Source organism: Anopheles ziemanni, chromosome 2, assembly GCF_943734765.1.
Source record: "Anopheles ziemanni chromosome 2, idAnoZiCoDA_A2_x.2, whole genome shotgun sequence".
Taxonomy (NCBI): Eukaryota; Metazoa; Arthropoda; class Insecta; order Diptera; family Culicidae; genus Anopheles; species Anopheles ziemanni.
Genome location: NC_080705.1, coordinates 81,475,698 through 81,492,459, shown reverse-complemented (window position 1 = coordinate 81,492,459; position 16,762 = coordinate 81,475,698). Strand labels below are relative to the sequence as shown.

At 41.5% G+C, this 16,762-nt stretch overlaps 1 protein-coding gene and 1 non-coding gene across 2 annotated transcripts in view; one reads left to right on the top strand and one right to left on the bottom strand.

Annotated features, from left to right (window-relative positions):
• Window positions 1–7,954: 7,954 nt before the first annotated feature.
• On the bottom strand, window positions 7,955–8,028 carry Trnan-guu (transfer RNA asparagine (anticodon GUU)). The gene has a single exon. It is a non-coding gene; the product is annotated as a tRNA-Asn (tRNA).
• A 285-nt stretch (window positions 8,029–8,313) lies between these two features.
• The window catches only part of LOC131281973 (cell adhesion molecule Dscam2), a 33,095-nt gene continuing 24,646 nt past the window's right edge, over window positions 8,314–16,762 (top strand). Inside the window, exons 1-6 of the mRNA XM_058311353.1 lie at window positions 8,314–8,350; window positions 8,572–8,791; window positions 11,457–11,599; window positions 13,248–13,409; window positions 13,703–13,852; window positions 14,004–14,124. Of these exons, the coding sequence (XP_058167336.1) occupies window positions 8,314–8,350; window positions 8,572–8,791; window positions 11,457–11,599; window positions 13,248–13,409; window positions 13,703–13,852; window positions 14,004–14,124 (833 nt within the window). The remainder of the gene's footprint in view (window positions 8,351–8,571; window positions 8,792–11,456; window positions 11,600–13,247; window positions 13,410–13,702; window positions 13,853–14,003; window positions 14,125–16,762) is intronic.

The following is a 16,762-nucleotide window of genomic DNA, read 5'->3' as shown; positions in this document are numbered from 1 at the left end:
TCAAAGAGTATCAACTGCATAAATACTAAAGTTACGTTAAAAGTGGTATAAGCTAAAAAATATTTGAAATGTTTTCGTTAAACTGTTTTAAGCATTTTCATATTTATTTTGGTTCAATTTTGATAAACATACAATTGCTGGTTTATTTTACCATTGTTTTATTATTTTTTTAGTTTTACTTGAAATTAATCCTGTACACAAATTACTTTAAAATATCTTAATTGTACTGCCGTACACTCTGAGTAACAACAATAATTCAGCTTCGATAAGTTTTCAATATTCCGAGCCTTATTTATTTTGTGATGGATATGAAAATTATATTTCTTGAATTTAGCTGTTTTGGATGCAAAGTAAACAAGCCGCATTTTGAACGACACTCACGACGCTAGGAAATTTTAAAACAATCAATAATACCAATACGATAGAATTGGTCTTACTAAAACTATACGAGAAAGTCATTTGGTATTGAACAATTTGTTCAACAATTTTAATCTTAATTTTGGGAAAAAACATACCTGACATCGTGACCAAATCCGAAATAAAACTGAGATGTATTTTTTGTATGAAGCGTTAAAATGTTATTACGGGCCGGGTTTTGCGACTCATGGTTTAAATAATAGTTTATCAATTTATAAAAGAATATTTAAATAGCTGTGCTATTTTAATATTTCTAATATTATTTCAAAATGAAGACTTATTTTTACCGAAAGAAGTCACATTTGATAATATGGTATGACAATAACAACTGAATTGCATATGCTGTTGGAGTCATTGTAAAAAATCGAGAGAATTAGAAGTAAGGGAATTTACTATTAATTCTATCAAACTATTTTTACATCATTAAACATTACAAAACGTTCAACATTTGATGGCAATTATTTAGTGCACTAACCAAGTGAGAAGGGACATTTTTTCCTACCTTGGATAAATAGAGTCATATGCCAAACCTTTGAATTTTTCAGAGCAAAAATAATTTACATCTTTTCAAACAAATCTTGTGAAATTTAGCACTGGTACATGTTATAATATTAATTCCATTCAACTGTAGTTATTAAAGAAGCAACAATATGAACGTCTGTTTCGTCTTTGGCCCTCAAAGTAAGTGATCTTTTTTAACTTGAGTTCGTATTCACAGGGAGTTTCATTTAGTTTACAATATTTTAACTATGTTATCATATGTTATCATATGGTTAAACGATATCAGTTGAATAAAAAATCTCTAAATTGGCCAAGGGTTTAATACGCGTACATACGCCAAGATTAAATGCCATATAAACACCAGATTTCCTCGCCAAGGGCCAAAGCATACCTCTAGATTGGAAAACTAAAGAGCTACCTTTGGCTGTTTATGGCTTATAACATAATTTAAAAGAGACACCAACATTGTACGCCCATCAATTCCCTGTTTATGAGCGCGTCATAAAACCTGCGGGAAATTTGGTCCCTGCTTGAATCGGTTGGAAACGAGCGACACGTGCTTACTGTGCTCGTATAACATAAATGTCACATGTTTGATGCTGCGTATCCGTCTGGAAACGGACCTGAAGACAGTGGTCAATAATAACAAAAAAATAAGTTGTTAGAAGAGCTTACTTTACAATATTTATTCACTATCGCTTAATTTTGCTCGTTGCAAAACCAATCATTGAGTTAGAATATTTAATAGGATATTTTGTTTCTTTGATATAACAAAATTTGATTGTTGTAATGTTGGCAAAGCAAACTGTACCACACTGCATAAATATACGAAAATAAATGTTCTGGGTGTTCAATTAGAAGTTTGAGATGAGCTTGTAATACCGACCAAGCCCTGCCTCATGTTATTCAAATTCGATCGAGTGCCCGTGGCATGAACATGCTGCACGAACCCCGGACGGTATCAGAAATCACTTTTTACATCCACTCCAAAGTACCGAACCCAACTCTGCGTGTTTGTCTTCACATTTGTTTCCCCAGCGTCCACTCTCATAAGAAGCGCTGCAAGAAGCGCCCGGATGAATATTCAATTTCATGTAGATTGATAGCATCGGTTGACCCCCCGCATGATGACAACATATTGGTCCACGCCGGGGCGAGGATACAACTTTTCCGATTTCGTCGTGCTATCGTTGTAGGGTTTTTGCTCCCTTTTGCATTGCTTGCCAAAAAAGTGTGCGAGAAAAATGTGTCTTTTTTATTTGTTTTTGAAACCAATCCCAAAAAACAAAAAGGTACCAAAAACTAGTCTGCCAAACGAAAACGAAACTACACTAATCAAGTTGAATGTACGAGGCCAAACGGTTGTCTGGTGCGACCTGTTGAAGCTAAATTTCGCCCGCAAACCCGGAAAACCCGGCACGTTCTGCCAAACGGTGATGATGGCAGTAGGATATTAGATTTATCTCTTTGTGCCGAAACTATTTCTGTTTCATTTGGGGTTCGCTTGTTTTTTGCTCGTATTCCGCTTGGGGGGGATGAAATTCATCCGGCAGAAAGATAAACGGTGAAATAATGACTTTTAACACGTAATTACGGTTTTTCTTCGCTTCGGTGATAGGATAACCTTTTACTAGCGATGATGTTTTGTGAAATTGTTCATCCGTACATAATTATAACCAGTTGTTTAAATGTATTTTTTGTATGCAACATGATTTCGTTTCCATATGATTCATTTTGATTGATCAACGAGTAAATTAAAAAACACACTGCGTGCAAGGCGCCTCCATTTCCTCATTTTTTATGCTGGATGGAGGCGCCTAGTATGTGATGCAGATAAATAAAGTTCGTTGCATTTTTCTGCAATCAAATGTCCAGCTTATGTGTGAAATTTTTAAAATGTGTAAAATTGAAAACAATTTGATCGATTTGTTTGCCAGCAATAGTTCTTATATTAGGTTATCATTGGTCCGAACGAATTCAACTTATCACGTCATACTTTAAGGTATTTATAACCCAACGTTTGTTTAATGGATCTATCTTAGCTTCTCATGTATTTCTTCTCTTTGAAAAAATCTTAAATAACTTAAGAGGAGAGAATTAATTTTTTTTTATAAATTAAAAAAATTATAACTTATGTAAAAAAAAAATAAAACTACGTCATAAGGAAAATAATTAATTTGGTTTGCTGATAAAGTAATAAATTGCAATTGCTTTCTGTAATCTGTGCTCAATTCTTTGAAGCATTGTAATGTTAAATAGCTTGAAAGTTTAAATTAGTAACTAAAGATTTTTGCTTCATTTGATCAAAGAAAAACGATTGTCATCTGGAGTAAAAATTTGAACTTTAAACATTACGTTGCGTCTTTTACCATGGTGACCTTGTTCTTCTTTCGCATAAAGTAAGTCGTTGTCATTGAAACTTGTCAATTTTATTTTTACAAACAGTTTGTAATATAATGATAATGAAAAGTTTCAATACTGATGAATATGGTCGACATTGGCGACCATTCATCATCGAAACTAAATCATTGAGATATTAGACCCATTCCCTTTTTTTAGTTCTTGCAGTATGGCACACACAAAACATAGAAAGAAGACATAGAAAACAAACAACCAAATATCTTCTTCTCGATGTTGAAATACTCTTCAACACTTTTCTATCAAAATCTCATTCTCCACTTTGAAATTTATAACACACACGAAAAGCTTCAGATGGTATTTTGAATGTAATTTTTTTCATCCGGATAACATATGGGCTCGGGCCACGTCCTGCCCGAGTTTGCCCCAGTTGCGCGCGGGTAAAGTGATTAAATATTAATGATACGTATAATGATATGATATAATGCCATTCGCATAACGGACTCACGGTCGTTGCCGTTCGTTTTTTTTATTATTTCTTTTTTCGTGTTATTCCCAAACGGCGACGTTAGCTTCATGCATGGTTCGAGATCTGCGGAGGTGGATAGGAAAATAAATCTCTACTAGAAGAAATGGAAAATTCAGGCGCAAATGCCATTATTTTCTCTACCGTACCGTAAGAAGATGGACCACTTCGGTTGATGGTTGGTGGAGTTGAATCGCAGGAGGATTATTCTAGCCGAGTGGAATGATTATCATTGCCAAGCATTATCGTGTATCGCAACAGCGAAGCATCGACAGTTCGTTCCTCAGTTATGCACTTGGTGCGCATGGTTGTGTGTGTGTGTGTGTGTGTAGGTGTCCCTAGAGGTGCAACTTCTCGGTTCAGCGGGGGCGCTCGGCTTTCACTTGACACGACACGGCACGGGGGAATCTCCTAAGATCCCGACATTGAATTCCCTCCGCTCCGCCCCGGGAGTGATATTTTCTTAGCAGTTCTTTGTCTGTCAGCCTCCAGCGAGCCGAGCGTTCCCACTTGAGCCTACTCGTTGACAGGGTCCCGGGTTTGAATAGGAGGACTTTTCAAATCTTCCCGGAATTCCGGCCACAAGTATGGGCCTGTATGGGAAAGAAAGAATCTCCAGCAAAAAAAAGGTACTCCCAAACCAAACTCCAAGCGTAGTCGTTACTCTCGCCTCTGGCGCCCGCTATCTATCGCACAATGTGTCGAGTCAGTGTGTGAATGCAGGATACCGACGCAGACCGAAATGCAGTCATCCTCTCGTGTTCCATTGAGCGTCTACTGCTACTTCAATCCGATCGAGGGGGAAAACACACACCGGAACATTCATGTAGGAGAAAGTGTGGTAAGATGCCCCGGTAAGGTAAAATGCACCGCCATTTTTGCACCTCAACTAAGCTAGTTTTAAACATGAAAGTAGTAGAATATGTTAATTGTAATGTTATTGTGGATTTTACGGTTCTACTGTAAGATATAACAGAGAAAACAAGATAAAGCTTATAATGCCTGACATCATGTATGATTTTTCTTACATATTTTAATCTATAACAAATGTTACATTTTGATTAATGTTAGACAGTTCACTTCGAAATATACGGTGTAAGAATCATTGCAACAAACATAATTTTAATTTTAGAACTTCACATTTCACTATTGCTTGACATAAAGTGCTTTGTGTTGGAATTACAAATATTCGAAAAATACCAAATCAAGATTAATAGTTTGAATTCAAAAAATATTAACGAAGTTCTTCCTGCCCTACTATCTACGCCATTTTGCCCCACAATTTAAAAAGACGTCTGGAAAAGATTGCTCTTAAAAATCTTCGTTTTGATAACAGTCTGCGAGCAGGGGTCGGCAAAGTCCAACTGATTTTGCTAAGCTCGTAAGAAAATTTTAATGCTTCATACAAAAAACCAATTTCAAATTGTATCGGATTTGTCAGGATTTCAGGTTTGTTTGTTTTTACCCAAAAATGACGATTAAAATTGTTGAGCGAGGTGTTCCCGTTATATGTTGAAAAACAAAACAAAATTCAACCAAAATTAGTATGAAAATGTTTTAAAAAGTTTAACGATAAAATTTCAAATATTTTTTCTTTTGCAACTTGTTATGTAACTATACTATTAAGAAACACTATTGACACTCCGTTCAAAAGGGTACTATTTTGAAAACATTAAGTCTTTGTTTAGTTTGTGTGCACTCCATCCAGAGCGAAACAATCCATTCCTGGCGCACCGTAGACGGCGGTAGAGTTGCAAAACTTTATGGCCAAGTAACGAGCACGGGAGGGCAGAGTGGGTGGAGGAATGTATCCAAGGGCAAGCCTTTAACACATCATTCAACGGGGTTCCGCACCGGGGCGGACACGGAGGCGCTGGTGTAGAATAAATTTTTGCGAATCAAAAACCCATTTGTAGTGCATTCGCTGAAACACCAACTTTTCCCATCTCCTTGCGGTCTGCGTGGGAGGTGTTGGCGCGAGGGGGAGAGGGGGAAACCGCAAACAAAAATGATAGTAACAGTCGGGCGGGAGAGCGGAAAAGGAATGAGGAATGTAGAAGGAAAAAAGTGCTCAACCTATCACGTAGATCCTGGAACAAGGGCTTAAACCACCGGTTGGGTGGAGGGAGGACGGCATTCAAAGGCGTGCGGCCAGTCCTTTTGCTTGTTTGTTTCGGTTTTAGGAGTTTTCTTTTTTGCCTTTGCGCTTTGTTGTTTAGCATTCTCGTTTTGCGTTTTTTTTTTGCTCTCCAACTCCGAACTCCAAAATGCATCTCGTAATGTACGCTCCCGGATCCGGGACTTCGGTGCACCAATGAGTTCCCGAGGGCATTCGCTGGCGCTAGCGGTGGTTGCAGTGGTTGTGGTGGTGTCGGGCCACGTCCACCATTGTTCTATTGCGCCTTCGAGCGCACCGGCATGATTGCCTGCGAGGGCTGCGACACGCCACTACAATGCCCATTTCAGCCTCATTCCTGTCCGTGTCTTTGACACTCTCAACCTCACCATACCTTTCGACCCACCCTGAATTATCTTCTCGCTTCGAGGGTGTATGTGTGTGTGTTTGTTGCAAAACACCACGGGTGGTAATTTGTCATTTGGTTGATTAAGAACTACGAGTCGCCGAGCCGAGCCGAGCCAACACCACCGTGGCGTCGTCGGTTACGTGGAAGGACGGATTTTTGCTCAACTTCCCCCCGGGGCGACACATTAGAACACGCTCAGGATAAGGGCACCACATGTGCCACATCCTCCGACTGGTTGTTGGTGGTTGTGGTGCTGGGAACGGGTGGAAGGTGGGGTGATATCGCGATTTCAAACATTCATGATTATCGTAATACATCCGCCAGCGGGCGATGGAGAAAGGGGTAGACGCGGTTACACACGCAGGCTGGTAAGGGTTGATACGTGAATCGTATATCGTTTCCGGTGGTTGGTTCCGTACACAGCACCGGCACCAATTGTCCAATGTGGCCCGAACAAGCAGGGTAGAGCATCGTGGGCGGTAGCTTTATCTTTAATCACACTTTGCAAACACGCCCGGTTCAATTTTACAAATCACTTCGAGCATCCGGTTTCATAAATTTGTTGTCGGCAGTGGGAGAAAACATATTTTGCATGTATGAAAGATATGTTGTGCAATTTACTACTGTGTGGGATGCCTATGGCATGTAAGATGTATTATGAAACTTTATGCTGATGAATTGCTTACATGGTTTACAGAAAGTTTGAAATTTAATCAAATTCACTCTAACCTTATTCACTTAAAAAAGCTAAGAATATTATCAAAAATGAATCATGACAATATACTTTATATTGATTAAAACTTTCACTCCCAAGTGTTGTTGAAATGCTTAAAACGAACTTATAGTTTAGCAATAATTGTTTAGCAAAATTCCCCACTGGTCATTGGCGCATAAAAATTGGCCAGTGTTTTTTTAAAGCAACACTTAACATCCAATAACATGGATAACGCCAATATGAATGAGATAACAAGCTTTGATATTTATCGAAAGCAAACAAAAAACGATTTTGTTGTTTATATATTATGGTCTATGAAGCGAAAACAAGACTGATACTGTTTTTATGAGGTTTAGCGTGTATTTGCCGACAAAAACCGAATCATACAAAAATAATTCGGATATTTTTAATTATAACTTTTTGTAATTTGATTACGTGTGTGTTAACTGTTAAATTTACAATTTTTCAATAAATTTTTAAAACAAACTGGATCATCCATCGATGATTAATTTTATGATGTCAAGGATGTAGTTGGAATTTGATTTGATACAATCGAAATAGAAAAGTTTCCTTTCTAAAAGAGAATTCCTAGTAACTTGAATAATACTTCTTAAAATTACAACACATTAAAACACACGCTGAATAAAAAGTCTAGCTGTTTCAAAATTACATCTTATCTATAGATTAAAAATAAGAATGAAAAAAATGACGAGAACCAAATATGATTATTTGACATTAAAGATTATTTGAACACTCTTATCACACCGTATGGTGCGATCGGATGCCAATCGATAAGATTACCCTCACACAACGTACGGCTACCAGAGTGTTAAAATTGAAATGGACAAAAATAGGGCGATTGGTATCATCGGTACACTCAAATCAATGGAATTGGTGCCAAAAAAGTTTCGCCGCCCCCGGGTGGACTCGAACCACCAACCTTTCGGTTAACAGCCGAACGCGCTAACCGATTGCGCCACGAAGGCGATGGATGCGGAGGTGAATAATTCGCAATATGAAACAAGCGCTTGTCACGCATTATTTTTATATCTGCTTGTTTGTTCCGTGTAATGAAAGATTGACGAGCGTCGTGTGTATATTTTTGGGCCATTATCGTTAACACGGCTATAGCGCCGCCGGTCACAGTTCGCAGATAACATATTTACGACGGCTCGCCCAGAGCGTTAATCACCTTCTATATACGTGTCCATTTGTGCTGTGCCAAACGTTAATGGCAATGTTTCTATCACTTGCAGGACTGCCAAGGAATTATGGAAGTGGTAAAAACTTCAGTATCACGCTTGCCCGGTAAGTATCGGAACTTCCCGAGCCGAGGTCCCATTCCCCCAACGGCATTCCGAAACCGTGTTGCTTCTTCGGTGCTATTGGAGCGAGACAAATTTTTCTTCTGCAAACAGTAATAAACCCACTAATAAACTAGCGCGTCCCACCATAAATCATCATATACCCGTGCGGGGTTTCCTGTTTTCCGACCACCCCCCCCCGGCGTGTTTCCCCGCTCTTTGCAGCCCTAGTACAATACCTTACGCTGGCGATACTCATCAAGGAGACGCTCGCCTCGGAGAACCTGCAAATGCCCAACTTTCTGCACGAGCTTCCGTCGACCATACTGTTCAGCAATGACACCGGGAACGCGCAGCTCGTCTGCCAGGCGTACGGCGGCCCGCAGATGATCATCCAGTGGATACTGAAGGACGGAACGCTGGTGAACAGCGTGCCGGGGTTGCGGTGAGTGGCGAAAAACTTTTCAGATCACATATCAAAACATAAGACTATCTCCGGCACGTGTAAGTTTGTCCGTCGGCGAAACTAGCTGCCCTGCTGGTGTGGCGTTGTTCCGGATCGAAGTTTCGTTCGGGGTTGGGTACGGTGAATTATTAATTAAAGACGAACGACTCCGACGACGGGCCGCGGGTGTGTAAGGGTCGGGGACGACACGTACAAATAAGCGCCACACATCGGCCCGGGTTCCATTTGCTGCAACAACTCGCTCATCTTTGCCATCGGAGAAGTTTGTGTTTGCCAGTGGCTAAGTTTAAAAGACAGCCAAAGTCACGATTTGCGGTTTGCGACCTTTGCGAGCTTCAGCCCTCGCCTTTCCACACACACACACACAAGAAGCCGAAGACGAACTCCCCAGGGGGGAAGGGAACACCAAGTAAAAGTAAAAACTAACCAAAATGTGGCAGAACCTCTTGTAGAAGTTGATTCAGAACTCGATGGAGCGTTGGAGATGGGGGCTTGGGTATATCACTCTCCCACTCTCCCCGAGAAACTATCTTTCCTCCTTCCCAGGGACCTCAGTGTGTTTCATGGTCGCTCACATTTGTTCCTGTTGGCCGAAGAAATACCGCATTAATTCGTGCATACACAAAATCTCGGGCGAAAAACGAAGCAAGACATGCCATTCTTTATGTCCGTCTCATGATAATACCGTTGATTATGTGCGTACGGGCCTGCTTCCTGTCCTTCGACTTGTACCGGATGCCATCTTATGTATGCAAGACGAATACGGGGGAGGGTGGGGGGCGGGGGGGGGGGGGAGGGAGGTCAACAATGCCATATAAAAACACATACACGCCCACACACCCCTGCGCTATGTACACAACGGGTCCAGTCTTCCGTAAACTTATCAGTCTCGATGCAATATTTATTGGGATTACGTGCGTACGATCCTGTCGGTTCGTTTCCGGTGTATGTATGTGTGTGCGTTGTCCCTGAGCCACCATCGCTGGGCCAGCAAACCTATCTCTGATATGTCGGCATGCGTTGGCAAGTACTTGGCATTCGTCCAGGGGAGCATACCGGAGATAAGAGGTGAAGCGGACGGAATGATGCGCTGACCTAAGAAGCTTTTCTCTCCCGGATGAAGATCTCTGCGATGGTTTGTTCTGATTTCTTATGCTTGATACCTGGGGATACCTTCGGTCACGCTTAATAAAGTTGGACTTGTCAAGCTTGGAACTTTTATTAAAGTTATCCTACGAGATTGTGATTGGATTCTGGGCAAAATATGTTCCGTGATTACCTGTCTTGCGGGTGATTACCCAGGACTTGCGCAAAGAAAGTTGTGTGTAAATTGCCCAAGAATAATAAATCCCATAAAGAGTTTACAGGTAGATACAATTATTCTGCAATCAACAGTTGGAATTCTCTTCGAAGCGAAATGAGAACAAGCAATTTTATTTGTTTCCCAATTGTGCATAGATTAGATTTATTGTTCCAGATGTAACATTGGTAGTTGGATAGATGAAATTTAAATTAGTAGCTTTACTATCTACATGCTACGAATCTTTTACCCATTTCGTTGGGTTTCAGTTTGTATTAATTAAACCCGATTCAGTAGAATTAAAACTTACGGATATGTCATGACGCAGATTTACTAAGGAACACTTTTGCGGTAGGAATGAGACAAAATTATATTTCGTTGTCTAGCTCCTTCAATTATTTTGCATTACAAAACATGGAGGAATTTAACGAAGGAGTTTATTAGCAAGCAATACTTTTTCTCAAAAGTATGTCAACCTTATCTGGACTGGACAGTACGAGTCGAGAGTCCTATCGTTTGTTTTGAATAAATAATATTGTACCGACAGGTGAGCTTAAATCCATGAACCCCAAAGAGCAGAATGAATAAGTTATATAAATTTGCTGGACATGTTGATACGGAACATATTCATGTCGAGAAGAATATGTATCGGGGTAAAAAAAAAATGCACACAAATACACCAATCCCGTGTTTGTTAGCATGTAACCGTTGCTAGTCTTCATTTTGCGCAGCAAAGATTTACGATTCCAGGTAGCGAATTGAATTTACAAATAAATTGTCATCAATCTAGGCATTGTGCCATCGGACGACCCTTTCCGTTCGCCACCGATCCGAGACGAAAACATCCTTATGTTGGTTGGTTTCATTCTTCATCTAAGCAAATAATGGGGGTGGGAGGGAAAAAATGGTATGATGCACTCAAAGCACGAAAAATCTATAAACCATATCTCACCATTACCATAAACCCGGTGATACGAGAAGCAGCAGAACGTATATATGTAATATATCACTCAACCGAAAATTCAACTTACGGATCAACATATGATTCCCCGACGCCGCATCCATGATTCCTGCCCCAGAACCGGCGGGTGGAATGTATCAAATTTACATTTCCATGTATCGATGGCGGCCATATTTAGCATACATGCAAATAGTGTCCTGGAGGATACGACCCGGTTCGTTTGCTCGTCGGCCAGGACACAGCAGAACGACCGTAGTCTCGGGTTCGAGTCAACATCTTAACCGTAACTTCCCCGCAGCCATCACTTATCCTATTGCTCGCTCTGTATTTTCTCTTGCCTTTTCTCTCCCTCTCTCTCGCTCGCTCCATTTCTTTCCCTCCAGTCAAGCCCTGCCGAATGGGACACTTTACTTTCCACCGTTCGCGGGCCACCTCTTTCGGACGGATGTGCACGATACGACCTATCGGTGCCGGATCAGCTACTCCTATTACGTTCTGCTCAGCCACGACATTCGCGTACGGGCAGGTGAGTTGACAGTGTACCGGGTCGGGAATGGCAGGGCTTTCGGGCTCCACCCAGCCGCCCCCTCTGTTTTCCACAAGCCAAAACTGGGAGCTTTCCAATTTAATGATCAAACAAATACCAAAGATACAATCAATACAAAGATGAAAGTACTCGACCATAGAGAAGAGAAGGTTTCGCTAGGCCCCTCTTTGCAGCCCGAGAATGGAACAATGTTTTGTGTTCTGAATTAAATAAAACACAACATTTTCTAATTAACTTCTAGGATACATTTATTTCTAGGATTTTTTTGTTGACAACGGGGCATTACAATCAAACTCAATATACATTTGCATTCAATCATTTCGTTTTTCGGACATTACTTGCAATCATAGATTTATGCAACAACGGTTTTATCTATACCTGTTAAAAATTGCAAATGTCAACTTTCATTTCACTTAACATGCCAGAGTTTATTATTTAGTTGCTCTGTAACTTTTTTGCTGTTGTATCCTATTTAAATCTTAGTTTTTTTTTATGTAGAGTTACTTCCAAATTACAATGTACTTTATAAATTACTATATTTGACCCTAATTATCTTAGCTCATTAATGTCATATTATTAAATTTACAAAAGTATGTCATAAAGGAGCATAAAACCTATCGCAAAAGTTTTAATTAGCTAGTTACGTGAGTATATTGAACAAATCGAACTTGAAACAAGTAATTAAGTATTATACATTGTAAATATCTATATCTATTTAACCAGTTAGCAGTTTAATTGCAATAGTATAATGATGTACGAAGACTTTTATGACTTGGAATGTATAGTTTGTTTTTTTTTTTATGTGATTTGTTCATAATTAACCAGAATGACTAATGCAAAGCTCGTTTGATGGTAACTTAAAAGGTTTTATGTTCCTCTACTACATGAAACAGATTTGGAGCCAAACGTGGAAACTGTACCTTTACTTGTGGGTGGTACTATATACGCTTGTATTCTCGTGTTTTTTGTTAGTTTATTTATTGTAGTTACAGTTTTTTGCTTCAGATAGTCATGTGAATGACAAAACAGTATTGAGAAAATTTAACTCTAATGCAATAAAAATGGTTGTTACGAAAGTTGTGAACTGGTGAAAGCTACTTTCGTTTAAAATGTGCTTTAGGGTTTCTTATCTTTAGTATGGAATTTTGAAACTTCCACTACAAACTATTTGTGTTGTAACAAACAAGCAGACTGTCAATGGTCGAGTCTACTCCTTTGACTCGCCAAGTTGGTTACTCAAACCGTAAGATATGATACATTTTTAACACATAATTGAATAAGTAAATGTTTGCAATTCAACGACTACGGTTATGCTGGATTGATATTTGGCTTAGTTTGACTGGCTATCCTTCGCCGTTGTTTCGCGTAGAATCGAAATAAGTATCCCCATGTGGCGGACCACCTTACATACCTGCAAGTGTGCAGAGTTCCGCCATTAACATTTCAGGAAGGAATCTGATTGGATCCACCGCTTCTTCCCCTCCCAGAGCAGACAGCTCGGGACACCTTGTTTCTTTGGGCGATCCTTCCAGGACGTCGCCTTGGCGTCGCCAGTTCAGGCTCATCGGTGCGAAACTACTACTGTACGCTTCTTCTCACGCTCCTCCTTTCTTCCCTCCCCGAACAGTGGTCCGCCAGCCGTACGAGGTGAAAGTGGATAGCGCAGATGTGACGCTCGGCAACACGGCGTTCCTCAAGTGCTTCATCTCCCCGCACGTCCGGGAGTTCGTCCATGTGTCGTCGTGGTTCAGCGAGAAGGAGATGCTCCTGCCCGGCCGCTCCGACATCGGTAGGTTAGGGTTGTTGTTATTGCTGAAGAATATGCCACACGAACGCTCGACGTCACACGCAACATCGCAAAAGGCACACCACATTCCCGGGCTCGCTCGGGCGGGATTATTTGCCGCAGGGCGAGCGGAGTTGTTTAACTTGTCAGCCTGCCACCAGTGACCTTTCCCCTCCCCTCTCCTTTCTGAAATGATCAACGGAGCGCGTCGGAACTGATGTGTGCGTGTGTGTTGTTCTTTCTTCTTGTGCTGCTGTTCTCCGTTCAACTCTTGCCCCAACGCCTTCGAACCGAAGGCACCCGGTACGTTGTCACCACGCCCGGCGGGGAACTGTGCATACGGAACGTCAACGAGGAGGACAGATTGAAGCGGTTCTCGTGCGTGACGGCCGACCGGCTGACGGGGGAACGCAAGACGAGCGAGGCGGTGCTGCTAACCCTCAAAGGTACCACCCGATGATCCCGACATCCCACACGATGATCTCTGGCAATGTGCATACCTACGGCCGTTGCAGCTGCGACAGCCGAGTATCGAAAGTTCTAATACAATTACTCTCCTCTATAACACATGCACATACACACACACACTACATGCAGATAACACCCCCAACATGGCGCCAACCACCAGCCAGAAGTCGCTGAGCGAACTGTCGGTCGGCAAGGGAACGAGCGTGCAGTTGCCGTGCAATGTCCAGGGAAATCCGGTGCCCAGCTTCTCGTAAGTATTTTCATCCCATTAACTTTCATAGTCCTTCATGACTTTCCTCTTTCCATCCTCTTCCCTCCCCCCCGCTTTACTCCGTCTTCAACGAGCTCCGGGCTAGCATTCCCCATGCACGCCGTTTCGGAGGACCTAACCTAACAAATTTCCATCGTCGCTTATCCCCATCCCGAGCCAGCCTTCGGTGTGTCCTCGTGTCTCCTGCCCCTGCTACCTGCTTCTGCCCCCTCCACCGGTGAAAATGGGAAAATTTATGTTTTCCACCTTTCGACACGGACCCTCGCGAGAGTTTCCCACGGAGCGAACTCGGGAGCACTTGGGCCGAGTGCGGCTTGAGCTCATAATAAATTCATTTATGATGCATTGATGGATACTGCAATTTTGATACACTTTGATCATTGCCCGGGCGTCGGTTGCCACAAAATCCCCAACCCCACCCTCGCCGCCACAGCCCGCCGAACGGCGATCTTTGTTAAGTCCGAGGGTTTTTGGGGGCCGACGTTCGATGACGATGACGGTGTGCGACCCCACGATCAATCACGCCGTTTGTTTGATGTCGGAAGGGCAAGCGTTTACGGCACCGGTAGGACACTGGTTGTAACTTAGTCGTTCGCCTGCGGTGGGCAGCTTAATTCGATGGAAGTACTTTAATTCGGTGCTAAACTTTGAAGGACTAAACCGTAATCCACTCCGGCAAGCAACAGATTTATGTGTTATGATACATGTGAGCGTTTGTATCTCGGCCGCTTTTGTTGAAATCACACTCAAGTCAGCAGAAAGTGTGTCAATTTATCTGATAAATTTTAACACGAAGCCTCCGATATGGATTGATTTATTTGAACTTGTATTGTTTTCAAGTCCGGAAAAATGGCAGACTTCGGTTAACCGATGTACATCAAATTAGAAGTAAAGCGTACGTTTTTAGACGTTAAAGTTTTAAGTTCTTCTGCCGAAAAAGTGTTCTATAGTAGAATATATTTTTATGGAGCTAACCATAGAAAATGATAACGCAGCATCGTTTCGAAACTTAAACAGTTTGTCCTCTCTCAGATTTTGGAGATATTACGGGCAGATGGTCTTATAGACGAAATATAAAATCTACGCAAGTCAGATAATACCATACTTTTAATCAAAATTACTAAATTTAGAATAATATTTTAACTAAGGGCTGGAAATTACAGTATTCACGTTGTTTATAAGAGCTTTTATTTTAACTTTACTTTACTAAACTAGTTAATTTTTTTCAAAACCTTATTACTTATTTGAAGAATTTTGGTAAATAACTCACTACCATTCAAATTATAGTATTTTTATAATAAGTTATAAATTAAAATGGAAGATTATAATTAATTCTATTGTTCAAATTAGTTTGATAACAATAGTAATGATAGTTTGCATAGAGTTGCTTAGTGCATACTCGCATATCAGATAAACGTTTAACTCAGCACAGCTTTGTTCAACTAATGGATTAAACAATAAACATTACCGTCAACTTGTATGAAACATCTTTTATAATACACTCGAACCGATATCCACTCCATCGCAAATAATTGCGGTTGAAAATATTTCAATTATTCATTAATTCATCCTCATTAAAACGAAATATCACTCTCAATCGTTCGGAAGGAATGTTACATAGATCGCATGGTAGTACAATAAAATAGCTGACCATTGTAATTTCAAACATTTATTACCGTGGGAAGTACTTCAAAGGTGGCCGGTATTGATTCAACTGCGATTCAGGGCTGGTGTGCAGTTGGACAAAGGACACAGCCGTTTGTCCGTTCCCTGTCCGAAACGCAATGAATTAGAAACAACATTGAATCACGTCCACCCACGAATTCGTCCCGGAAAACTACCCCCCCCCCCCCCCCCCCCCCTCACTGCCCACACTAGCGAGAGGTACCGCGTGGAACGTTTTCGAAATAATTACCAGAACCAGAACCGGGAACCCGCCGGTATCGCTGGCAACCGGAAGGTTTCGTGCCCGAGATAATGCATTTGCATTACGGCTACGTTTTGGCGCCGGCTGTAATCGAGTTCTCGTGCGTGGGAAAACTGAATTGGAAAAATGTAAATCGCCCGGGGAAACGCCTGTAATGCATCCTGGCCCCGTGTGTGGCATCCGGGAACGGCCTCCGCGTGGTCGAACGTGATCGTCGGTAGAAGGAAAAAGGGGGAGACCGAGTCGTCGAGTTTGATGTTCCGCTAGCATAGCGAAATTTGGCCGACAGGCCCGAATCGAAGAAGACACCGTATCGGAGCACGATCCTACCCGGAGTTTTATTATCCTTTCACCGCTGCTCATTCACGAAAGCGAGTGAGAGAGAGAGAGAGAGGGAAACCCGGGGTCCGAATTATCAGAGCGTAAACTAATTTAAATCGAATTGATTGAACATTAATTATGCACATGGTTTGATTTATTTGTTTCCCGTTCCTATCGCATCCAGATGATGGGACCGATATCGTCGAGGGGGGGGGAGGAGTTTTTTTGCCCGATCATTCTCGTTCCCGGTATGTCTTGAATCCTCTGCCAACCTCCTCCTCCATTCCCAACCGCTGTTCCGCTCTCCTGCATTTCAGAAAATATAGGCTCGTACTATCATCATTGACCAATTGTGTGCTTCCCTTCCTT